Source organism: Chinchilla lanigera, unplaced genomic scaffold (genome assembly GCF_000276665.1).
Source record: "Chinchilla lanigera isolate Chin_1 unplaced genomic scaffold, ChiLan1.0 scaffold00156, whole genome shotgun sequence".
NCBI lineage: Eukaryota > Metazoa > Chordata > Mammalia > Rodentia > Chinchillidae > Chinchilla > Chinchilla lanigera.
In genome coordinates, this window is record NW_004955557.1 from 1081459 (window position 1) to 1094308 (window position 12850).

At 35.3% G+C, this 12850-nt stretch overlaps 1 protein-coding gene across 6 annotated transcripts in view; it reads right to left on the reverse strand.

The window, feature by feature from the left end:
* Atrx (alpha thalassemia/mental retardation syndrome X-linked) overlaps positions 1-12850 on the reverse strand; it is a 305334-nt gene that overhangs the window by 134091 nt on the left and 158393 nt on the right. For all 6 annotated transcript variants that reach the window (XM_005412622.2, XM_013508825.1, XM_013508824.1 and 3 more), the window contains 2 exons: positions 1866-2007; positions 694-803 (listed from right to left, as the gene is read on the reverse strand). In XM_005412622.2, the coding sequence (XP_005412679.1) occupies positions 694-803; positions 1866-2007 (252 nt within the window). The remainder of the gene's footprint in view (positions 1-693; positions 804-1865; positions 2008-12850) is intronic.

A 12850-nucleotide genomic window follows, 5' to 3' on the forward strand; every position in this document is an offset into this window, starting at 1 on the left:
TAATATAGCATACAGAACTTATATAACATACAGAACTGTTCATCTCTGCTGCAACACTTGCCATTTAGAACTGCAAAAATGTTTTGTTTTGGTCTTATTTTTTGGCAGTACTGGGGATGGAACCCACAGCCTTGCACACTCAGGAAGCACATAATAATGTGCTTATCTTAATTATGAAAAATAATTTTTCAAAAGCCAGGTGTGGTGGTGCACACCTGCAATCCCAGCACTCAGGAGGTGGAGGCAGGAGGACTGCCACAAGTTCAAGGCCAGCCTGGACAACATAGTGATTTCAAGGCCAGCCTGCACTACAGAGAGAGACCCTTTCTCAAAAAAAAATTTTTTTGTCATTACTTTAGCATCACAGATTATTTAAAGTTGTAAATGAAGTTAGTTTCCACTTCAAAGTCTTTGCAGGTGTTGTTGGCCATACCTATAACCCCAAACTTCATTAGGATATCTACTCAAATATTGCCTCTTCCCTAATTCTCAATCCTCCTTTACTATGTATTATCTGAATGAGTAATTTCCTACTTTATTCTCTACTGGAATATAAGATTCTAGAGAAAGGATTTTATTATTCTTGTTCACTGTTTTATCTCCAGCCCCCAATACTCCTCGGAATATAAAAGAAACCAATATACGTTAAAATATGCACAAAAATAGGATACTTTCACATTCTTTAGTTCTTACCTGTAAAGTCTTACCAAGACCCATGCAGTGGGCAAGAATACATCCTGAACCCGGAGATTTTTTTGTTTTCTTCACAGATTCACAGCAGCAATCCCACATAAACTGAACACCTAAAAATAATAGTTTTATTAAGTTCAATTTAAAGGTCCAAGTTAAAACTCCTTCCATATAAACATAGCAAAAACAAACAAAACTTCTAAGAAACAGAATTTTAAAATACTACTTGGAGCTAAAGAAATTCTTATACATAAATGAGATCTTACCACCAATAAAACCAAGACATGAGCCTGCAACAAATATAGTATCTTTCATTTATATTATCCATATTTTTATACAGATTTTCTTTGTATCATGGAAACATCCAGAGACTTGAACGAAAATACTTAAATTAAAAACTTTATCCAAAAAGGGAATAACTTTCTATCAAATATATTTTCAATTTTACTGAGCCAATCTGAAAAGGGAGACAATTCCATATCTCTCCTTTCATTCAACAGTAAAGATAGAGCAAGAAAGGAGGTCAGCAAAGGAAGAAGGAGGTACTATAGAATTTCTCTTATGAATTAATTCACGTACTCATTCAAAAATGACTTCATGATTCCACTTTAACAAAGCAGGGGGTAGAGACAGTTGAACAGCTTACTAATACCAATTTAGGAATTTTATTTTAAAACCTACTTGAAAATGCTGAAATAGCATTTGCTAAAGAAGGCTTTGAGTTCAGTGTAGCTAGCCTACTCCTTTGGGCAAATTAATACAGACTATGACATCCACTTGCTATACAAATATCTACCCATTTGTTTTTTGGGTTTTTTGGTTTTTTGGGACCGAGCCTCACTATGTAGTTCAGGCTGGCCTTGAACTTACTATGTAGCCCAGGCTGGCCTCAAACTGCCTGCAATCTTCCGGCCTCAGTCAGCCACGGGCTAAAATTTAAGGACGTGTGCCTCCATGTCTGGCTTTATACACCCACTTACAAGAAACACTTCTTCCCCATTAATGACCCTCACTGTGTTTACAATCACTCAGTTTTCTTCTTCCTCACTTAAGGATCATGTTAGTTTTGGCTCATAAATTTATCACCAGTGCTTAGCAGAATGTAAGGCACACAGGAAAAATAACACACGGTAAAATATAACTAAAAGTGACTTAAACATTTAATAGTTTCTTACCATCTACTTGATGCGGTTTTAATTTGATAACCATATTTCTATGAACCTGCACTAAAGGTTCTTTAGTTTCTTCATCTTCATCCAAAACCAATTTGGTTGTTATCGGACACTTGGTAGGTGAAGCATCTTCAATTTCGATGACCTACAAAAAAGAGTTGTTGATAGCTAAGCTCATAAAAATCTTTCAGGCAATGGTGGGAGTATCAGTCTTATGGAGATTTTCAAAACTAGACATATATGTATTCCCATATAACACATTCAGTATTTTCGTTAAGACAAGGATAGAGAGCAGATTTATATGTTCTCCAATATAAAAACCTCCACAGGACTTGAAATTACTTAGTAATACAAAAAATTTAGCTTAACACTTTTCACTCCAGATATCTTAATGCACACGTTAGGTAAGACTATGAAAAAAGAAGAACTCCAACAATTCTATGACAATACCATTAAAATTTGAATAAGATGCATAGATCCCAACCAGGAGTAGTTCTTTCTCCTACAGGACACCTGAAAATGTTTGAGGGCATGTGTGCTTGTGACAATGACTGGTCTTGACTGACATTAAGTGGTGTAATAAAAAAATAGTGAATATTTAAATTTTGAAAATTACGACAGAAAAAGGCAAACTGCTATCAATATGTCTCAAAATACCCTCCTTCACTTCAAACTTGCTCCCCCTCTTTTTTTTTTTTGGAGACAGGTTCTCACTCTGTAGCCTTGAACTTACTATGTAGCCCAGGCTGGCCTCAAACTCATGGTGATCCTCCTGCTTCAGCCTCCTGAGTGCTGGAATTACAGGCATGCACCACCACACCCAGCTTCTCCCACCATTTTTGCCATTTAATGAAGCAATTCTGGAAGTCTGATTTCATGTTTTTAGTTGTGTTGCCATAGATTATGCCCTGAATTGATTCAAAACATTTATCTTTTATGATCATTTTGATGCTCAGAAGAGTCAGAAGTTACATGGTACCACATCTAGTGAATAAAGTGGATGAGGACACACCACAGTATTTTTATGAGCCTGCTTTTCCATAGAATCACATCAGCATTCAAATCCTTGATCATACCTCATAAAGAAACTCATGAAAGAGGACTTCTAGAACTGTCTCAGAAAGTGGCAAGGAGATGGGCTAAGTATGTTTGAAGTGTGGGGAAGTATTTTCAGGGGGACTAGTGGTAATGTATCTTTTCAAAAAAATTTAAACAGTCATCACATATTTTGATCAACTGTTCTAAATATAGCAAGAGAAGTGAAATATAAATGTAAACATCCTATGCAATGAAACACAATCCCAAGAAAGAACAGACCTACCAAAGATGACTCCTACCAACATGACTCCTAATGGAAAACACTGTAAATATATGTTGTGAAAAGCAAAAACATTTAAAAACCACAGGCTCAAAAAGCATGACAAGGATGTGTGATAGCTAATTACAAAAGGGAAACCATTATCTCAGATTCCTATTTTAGAACAAAACTTGGGACTAGGGGTGTATCCCAGTGGTAGACTGTTTGCCTAGCATGTACAAAGCCCTGAATTTAAACACTAATATCATCTCTCTCTCTCTCTCTCTCTCTCTCTCTCTCTCTCTCTCACACACACACACACATGCACACACACACACAACCAGTTTTTCAAAAAACAACTCAGAGATACATACATACACAAGCACAAGTGTATATGTACATACACATCTTTTTTGCTATCTTATCTTAATGTCTTTTCATTACATAATACAGTCAATAATTGTGTGTATGGTTAGGTGCAAGTATTACCACTTTACAAATGAAAAACAGAAAGAAAAAAAAAAACCAAAAGACCTGAGGAACTAAAAAGAAACCTGCCCAAGTTCACACAACTGTTAACTATCACAATGTTGAGATTTATACCCAAAGAACTGGTCTCCAGAATCAACTCAACTGCTGTAAATTACCATTTTAACAGAAGAAATGCTTCAATGAATAGCTTTATGGTTCCATGAAAAGCATTAAAGACTGAGGCTACTAAAATTATAAATATCATTGTTTAAGGAATAAAAATTTTAGCCAGTTTTTCTTACTTACAGTTGTAACAAAGAAAAATTACATTTTCCTCATTTGTAAAAATTGTTGAAGATATACAAAATCAGACACAAAATAATGAACTCTATTATCCATTACTCAGCATCAAAAATCATCAGATTATGTTCAGTTTTGTTTTACAAATACTTTTTCATCCATTCTTCAACTCCCTCAGTCCCATAACTTATTCTGAAGCAAACATAAGGATGCAATGTTATCTGTATTTGTACATATTTCTTTTAAAGGATAATCTCCCTTCTTAAAACCATAACTACAGAAACATTATCACAATAAAAAATTTAAGTATCAGATTTGTAATAAAGTATCTGAAAAGTGCACTTACATTAAATTTTAAGTGATAACACAAATCAAAATTTATACTGGGAGACAGTGTAGTAGAATAAAACAAGCATAGGCTATGTAGATCCAAATTAAATTTCAACATGCAATCTAAATTTTCTTAGATTTAGCATCTGCATATTTAAACTGGGAAAGATTATCAACAGCCCTCCCAGAGCTACTGTAGCTATTATTAAGGTAATGCATGTAAAGTACCTAGTAAAGACTAAGTATTCCCTAAATTATTATTGCTTCCTAACATAGATGTATGCCACATTCATAACACTGAGGTAAAGCCAATAGAGAAAATGGAAAATTCCCCTAAATGCCTTGTCCTGTTTGCAAGACATGGTAATCAGAATCCCAAAATGGCCCCAAAATTCCCATTCTTTATTATAAACACCCTATAAAATTACCTCCCTTAAATGTGGTTGAAACTTGTATGATAGAATATCCGTATCACTTCCATAATTTAGCCACTAAATGACTCTGATTTAATCAAGATAGATAATTCTCCTAGGTTGACTTAACTTAATTAAAGTGAGCACTTTAAAAGACTGCAATGGAAACTGCTCAAAAATAAAGAGCAACTGGGGTGAGGGAAAAGAGAAAAGAAAGAAGGGGAAATTATGTATGCATGTGTATACAGGATAGCTAACATAGTTGTACTACTGATTTCTATCGCTTTACTGAAAGGAACAGTTAATGACTAATGATTTTATCAATTTTGCATGTATTTATTTGTTTTCCTGAGAAACCACTTTGAAGATATCAATATGTAACACAACAACCATTGTTAATTTCCTACCACTTTGTAATTCAGTATTGCTTGTATTGTTCTCATGCTATTTTGTAAATGGATGTCTGTTTGTTAAAGTTTTCCTTCTTTTATTTTTAAAATAAATTTTAAAAAATAAAATAAAAGACTGCAGTGTTTTCCTGTGTTCAAAGATGAAACAAACGTCAAAGATGAAACAAACGTCATGCTGTGGAGAAAAAAACTCTGAAAGATAAGAATATAAGTGCTACAACTACAAAGAACTGAATTCTGTCAACAAGTGAGCTGGGAAAGAACACAATCCCAGAGAAAAGCAGGGACCCAACAGGGCTATGCTCAGCTAACCTACCCTAAGAGAACTATAAGGTAACAATTAGTCCTTTTTTAAAAGGAGTAAAAGTGAGAAGTGGTGACACATGCCTGTAGTCCCAGTAATCTGGGAGGCTGAGGCAGGAGAATTCCAAACTTGAGCCCAGCTAAAGCAACTTAGACCCTGTCTCAAGAAAAAAAGAGCAGGGGCTAAGTATGTACATGGCAACCTTTTAATTTACAAAAATACATGAATACATAAGGCTTTATTTAAAATTTTGCAACCAAAAACTCATCAGTGGTTTCTATGATATTTTTAGTTACTCGGTGCTATCTTCAGAATTGGAGATTGATGTGTCTTGATTCTGAATGTAGGAGATTATTTATAAAGAAGTTATACGCTTTTCAGTGACTAGGTAGATACCTTTATGAACACAACCTATAACATAAGGAAAGTTTCTGTAACTAATAACAGACAGCAATAAAATGGGACTACTTAGGACAAACGACCAACCATGCTATAGTAAAAACTGAAGGCATAAAATGAATCCCACACCTGAAATGAATGAAGGAAAAAAAGGCGGATAAAATACACTTGAACAACACATTGAAAAGCTGAGCTGAACATTAAAAAGGTTGAGCCCAACTTCTGATTCTAAGTCATGATGGAACATTGAGGACCAAGTTTACCCTCCTACTGTAATCAATCAGAAAAGTGGATAAAATATATGAAAAAAAATTTTTCACATGTTAGATAACAGGCACCAACAGGATTCTGATCCTTGAGAGAAGAAAATCCAAAGAAGTCTTGTGTTTTGAACTGGCACTTAAAGTTACATTCCAGAATTAGGGTAAGGGGGAATCTGTGGAGTTCCTTGCAACAACCAACCAACCGGTGGCTCAGGTTGGGTTGTTCGGGTAGAAGACTGCTAACTCCGAGGAGACGGAACATTTTCTTTTTTTTTTTTTTTTTTGGTTTTTCTCCGGTACCGGGAACCGAACTCACGACCTTGCGCTTGCCAGGCAGGCGCTTTGCCACTGAGCTAAATCCCCAGCCCCGAGACGGAACATTTTGAAGTCAGGATGTTTTGCTAGCTTGAGCATAGATGGACCTTATAGGGAAAACAAGGAAATTCCCTAGAGGACAATCAGACAAAAGTTAGGTATTCAGCCAAACTGTCACCATGCCTTTCTTGCCTGCCTTCCTACCTAAAACAAACATCTGCGCTCAGCAGAACTCTATGCCTTCGTTGTTCCTCAATAAACCTGGGTGCTTCAGTCAGTTCAGGGCTCCATTTCAATGAAGTCCCTGACCCTCCTCAAAGATACTCTCTGTCTCTCACATCTTCCTTTGTCTCTTAAACAGGGTTTGCTGGCCTGAACCTGGCAGGAACCAAGGCAAAGCACTAGGTTTTTCTATTGAGCTAAGGAGACAAAGCTCAAGCTGAGAGGCTGGAAATCACTGGGCAGAATTATAAACAGAAAGAGTCTTTAAAAAGACCTCCAGAGATTGACACAACAGTCATTATCAGGCCTACCTAAATATTAGAGTGCACACATGAAGAGTGAATCTCTGTAAGCCCAAGGAAAGCATGACCAATAACCTGTGAGCTAAATAATTCCCAATGATTACATAGTACTGAGAAGCATTTAATTTTAGAAGAGGCAGAGTAGATAGTCTTCACACAAAACTCAGAGTGCTCAGTAGAAAATAGAAAGGGGCCACATCTTTGCACTTAGCAAATTTTCAATGTAGATGAAACATCTTTATATTGGAAGAAGATGCCTTAGGCCAGCTACAGAGATGTTAATGCCTAGCTTCAAAGGACAGGCTTGTCAAGTGCCATGGTACATGCCTGTAATCCCAGCACTCCAGTGGCTGAGACAGGAGGATCACCACAAGTTCCATGCCATCCTGGGCTACGTACTGAGTTCAAGGCCAGCTTAAAGTATATAGTGAGACCCTGTCTCAAAAAAACAAAAACAAAAACAAACACAAACAAACAAACAACAACAACAACAAAAGACAGGCTGACTCTATTGTTAGGGACTAACGCAGCCAGTGACTAACTTGAAGCCAATGTTCATTTACCATTCCAAATATCCTAGATCCCTTTATTATACTATAGTTACTCTGCTTTTGCTGTATAAATCAAACAAAGCTAGAATGACAACACATCTCTGTAAACACAGTTTACTGAATATTTTAAGCCTACTGTTGAGGCTATTACTCAAAATTTCCTATCAGAAGACTACTGTCCATTAACAGTGCATCTAGTCACCCAAGAGATCTGATGGAGATTACGAGAATAATGTTGTTTTAAAGCTTGTCAACACAACATCAACTATAGCCCATTGACTGGAAGTGATTTTTACTCTCAAGTCTTATTATTTAAGAAATACAGTGGAGTTGCTTCCGATGGGTAAGCAAAGAAAATGATGTCTTAAGATAGAATGTATCTCTAGTGAAGATGATATGAATATTGCTGAAATGACAGCAGTATTGAGGCCAGGCATGGTGGTACACGCCTGTAATCCCAGTTCTCAGGAGTCTGAAGCAAGAAGATCACTGTAAGTTCGAGGCCAGCCTAGGCTACAAAGTGAGTTCAAGGTCAGCCTGAATTTCATAGCAAAACTCTGTCTCAAAAGTACATACTAAAAGGAAGGAAAGGGGGAAGGGGGAAGGGAAGAAGATGCTACCGGGTAGGGAAGCAAGCAAGGGAGCTATAGCTTTTCCAATGTTCAGCAACCACCACCAGTCAGAAGGCATCAACATTGAGGCAAGATACTCCATCAACAAAGAGATTATGTTTCATTGAAGGTTTATATGATCATTAGCATTTAGCAACCAAGTATTTTAATTAAGACATATACATTTTAGATATGGTACTGTACACTTTTAAGAGTACATATATACATAACTTTTATATGCACTAGGAAAACATAAAATCATGTGACAAACTTTATTAAAAAATATTTGCCTTATTGTAGTAGTCTGAAACCAAACCAACAATATTACCTAGGTATGATGATACTGAAATCAGAAAGAGATAAGTGACTGACCACATACAAGAAATCATTAAGATTATCCACTGATTTCTCATCAGAAACTTCACAGCCAGAAGACAGTCCAGTAATATAGTTCAAGTGTTAAACCAAAAAATCTCATCAGCTGAGAATTTCCTATGCAGTAAGTTCATTCTTTAAAAATGGAAGAAGAATGCTCAATTCAGCAGCACATATACTAAAATCACAACAATACACAGATTAGCATGGCCCCCACACAAGGATGACACACAAATTCAGGAAGCATACATATTTAAAAAAAAAAAAAGAGGATGAAATTAAGATACTCCTCAACTGAGGGAGTTTGTTAAAAATAGACCTGCCCTACAAAAATGCTAATGAGGCCTTCAGGTTGAAATCAAAGAATACTAAACAATAACTCAAAGACAAATAGATAGCCAGAAAAGATACATACAGTTTTGCATTTACTATAAAATATAAAAACAAAATATACATATAAAACTATCATTGTAATTTTTGTTTGTAGCTCCACTTTTTTTTTTTGACTTTCTACAACATTTAAAGGATAAAAACAAAATATACCTATGTGTCATGTATAAAAATGTAATTTGTGGCACCAATAATGTATAGTTACAAAACTGTAATACAGGGCTGGAGATAGAGTTATATAAGAGCAGAGTTTTGGTATGAACTGAAATTAAGTTGAAATCAATTCAAATACAGTTTCTATAACTTTAAGATGTTACACGTAATCCCCACTATAACCACAAAGAAAGGATATGAGGAACTGGGGATATAGCTCAGCGGCATAGGTGCCTGCCTGGCAAGCACAAGGTCCTGAGTTTGATTTCTGGTACTAAAAAAATATATATATGAAGCTAAGGAAGGATATGAGAAATTAATATATGTGAGAAAATCAAAATGTGTCACTGCAAAAATTCAAATAAGCACAAAAGAACAACAACAAAGCAGTAAGACAGAGAAAACAGCAATATGGTAGAAGTAGATCCTATTCATCAATACTTACGTCAAATAGAAATGTATTAAACTCCTGGACCAAAAAGGCACAGACTGAAAGAGTATATAAAAACATGATCCAAATAATGACTATAAAAAACTCACTTCAGGCCTGGCATGGTAGTATACATGTGTAATCCCAGCGCTCTGAGAGGCTGAAGAAAGAGAATCATAGGTTCAAGCCCAGTATAAGCAACTCAGTGACTTACTGAGACCCAGTCTCAAAAAATGAACAGCTGGTGATGTGGCTCAGTGCAGAGGTCCTGGGTTCAATGCCAAGTACTGGAACAAAACAGAACCAAAACAAAACCACCTCCCTTCTGATCTAAGACACAAATAGGTTGAAAGTGATAGAATGGCAAGATAGTCCATGCACACAACCACCAAAAGAGAGCTGGGACAATTAAACAAACATAAGACAAAATAGATTTTAAGCTGAAAAGTGTGACAAGAGACAAATAGGACATATACTGAGAAAAGTCAACTCATGGCAAAGATTTAACAATTATAATCATACATGTATCACGCCAGACAGCCTCAAGATATATGTGGAAAAGCTGACAGAACTAAAAGAAAAACTACAAAGTTCTACAAGAACATTTCTTTCATCCCATTAAACTTCTAAATGCAAAAAAGTTCAATGACAAAAAAAGAGCAATTTAATATTTAAATACCCCAATTTCAATGTCAATAATACATAGGAAATGCACACAAAGATCAATAAGCAAACAACTTGAGTAACACTGTAAATCAACTGGGCCTAAAAGATAAGAATACTGTACAGAACACTCCATTCAATACTGGCAAAAAACGTATTTTCTCAAATGCACATGAAACACTTTCAAGGATAGACCACAGTATAAGGCCCAAAACAAGCCTTAATATAAAAGTACTAAAATCATGCAAAATGTCTTTTCCAAACATAATGCAAACTAGTAATCAGTAACAGGGAATGAGAAAAAATAGAAATGTTTGAAATTACACAACACACTCTAAAATAACTATGAAATCAAATAAATCTCAAGATAAATTACAAAATATTTTGAGACAAATGAAAACAGAATACCAAAATTTTAGGAATGAAATGGAAACAGTACTAAGAGGGGAATTTGTAGTAGTATCCACATACATTAAAAAAGATCAAAGGCCAGCACGGTGGTGGCATTCTGAAGCCTGAGGCAGGAGGATCAACATGCATTCAAGGCCAGCCTGGACTACAGTGAGTTCAAGTCTAGCCTGAATTACACAGCAAAACCCTGCCTCGAAAGAAAAAAATCATAAATCAAAACCCTAACTTTACATGTTAAGGAACTGAGGCAAGAAAGTAAAAACTAAATCAATGCTAGGAAAATAGAAGGAAATTCTACAGATTAGAGCAGAGATGAATACAATCATTCACAGGTGGATACATGGCTAAATAGGTATGTGACAAAGCAAACAGAGTCATACATCACTTACCAATGGGAATGTCCCAAGAAAGGCATCATTAGGCAATTTCATTGTTATTCAAACATCACAGAGAATATCTACACAAACTGAGGCCTGTATGATGTCACCTGGCAATACAATTTTATAAGCAACCATTGTGTACCTGGTCTGTCACTGACTAAAGCATCATTGTGTAGTGTTTAACTGTATAGGAAAATGTTATGAAATGACAAAGGTAGTTGATAAGTATATTAGTGTTCTTTTATAGTTTTTTGAACTTTTTTGCACTTACAAACACTCAAAAGTATGGGAAATTTTAAATAAATTACAGAGTAGAGGAAAACTGATGCATCATGTACTATGCAAAAACAAATATATACTTAAAACTTGCAGAGGATGAGGGCATACCTCAGTGGTAAGACACCTGCCTAGCATGTACATGGCCCTGAGTTCAAACCCCAGAACTACAATAAACAAATTGGCCATATCACTGTAAGTAAATTTGATATTAAGAGGAAATTGTGTAAAGAAAAGTAAATCCAAGAAAATAGGACATCACTCAATTTCTTTTTATCATTTTGTTGTTGTTGTTGTTGTTGTTTGAGAAAGGGTCTCACTACGTATTTCAGGCTGGCCTCAAATACAAGGTGATCCTCCTGCCTCAGCTTCCCAAGTGCTGAGATTACAGGTGTGAACTACCATGCCCAGCTCAAATGCATTTAACTTTGCTGTATGTTTAAAACTTTTTATGATAAAATATTCAAAAACAAAGATAAAGTGGATACATTCTTATTACAATATGTAGCCAGGGATATAGCTCAGTGGCATAAGCACCTGCCTGGCAAGCACAAGGTCCTGAGTTCGATTTCCAGTACAAAAAATAAAAAAATAAAAAAAATACAATATGTAGATATCAGGTGGATAAAAATTACTAGACATACATATGGATATTATATATTGATAATACATAAATTTACCAGAAAATCCTAACAATCCATATAGTCATGTGTTACTTAATGACAAGGAGAAATGTGTCGTTATATGACTTTAGTGTCACCTAAAGAATATAGAGTACAATTCCACAAACTAATACATTTATAAAAACATTAGGCAATATACGTATCGGGCTGTGATTATATGCATGTGCCATTATTGAGTGAAATGTCCTATTATGAAACACATGACTGCACATATATCTAACAACACAACTTCAAAGCACAGGAAGCAAAATCTGAGAACTGCAAGGAGAAAGAACTACTCAAAAATTAAAGAGTAGGAGACATCAATATTTCTATAATCAAAACACCATTAAGGATATATATAAACTGAATATTGTCAATCAATAACATAACTATACCTTATGAAATATTGCACCAAACAGCAGAACATGCACACACTCTGGCTCACAGTAAATAAGATTGACTCAAGTAAAACTTGACACAGAGTGCCAAAATTTATCAGATGCAGTGTTTAAACAGTATGTATAGTAGAAAATTTCACACTTTTAAAGACATATATTAAAGCACCAGGACCCAAAATCCACTCTAAGTAGTTAAAAAGAGCAGCAAATTAAACTCCTAGAAGCACGAACACAATAAAAATAATAATAGAAATCAATGAAAAACAAAAAGGTCACACAACAAAAGAAATCAATGAAATTAAAAGCTGTTGTTCTGGAGAAAATAAAATGACTAAAATAAATGACTAAAATAAAATGACTAAACCTTTACACGTAATAATCAAGAAAAAATCCAAAAACATAAGTGAAAGATGAAATGCCATGTCAGAAGTTAAAAATAGCAAAAGGATAGTATGGGAATATTATATATTGTCAGGGCATTGACCAGAGTTATACGTGAGAATGAATATATAGAGATAAAGGGACCTTTTGGGCCACAGCCTAAACCTCTTGGAATGTACAGTTAAAAATAGCCTTACAGGGCCACAGTTCAAATAGGATTAAAACATATCCCCTTAAGGATTGCATGCTCTGGCCCTTATCCTTCCGGTACTGAGATT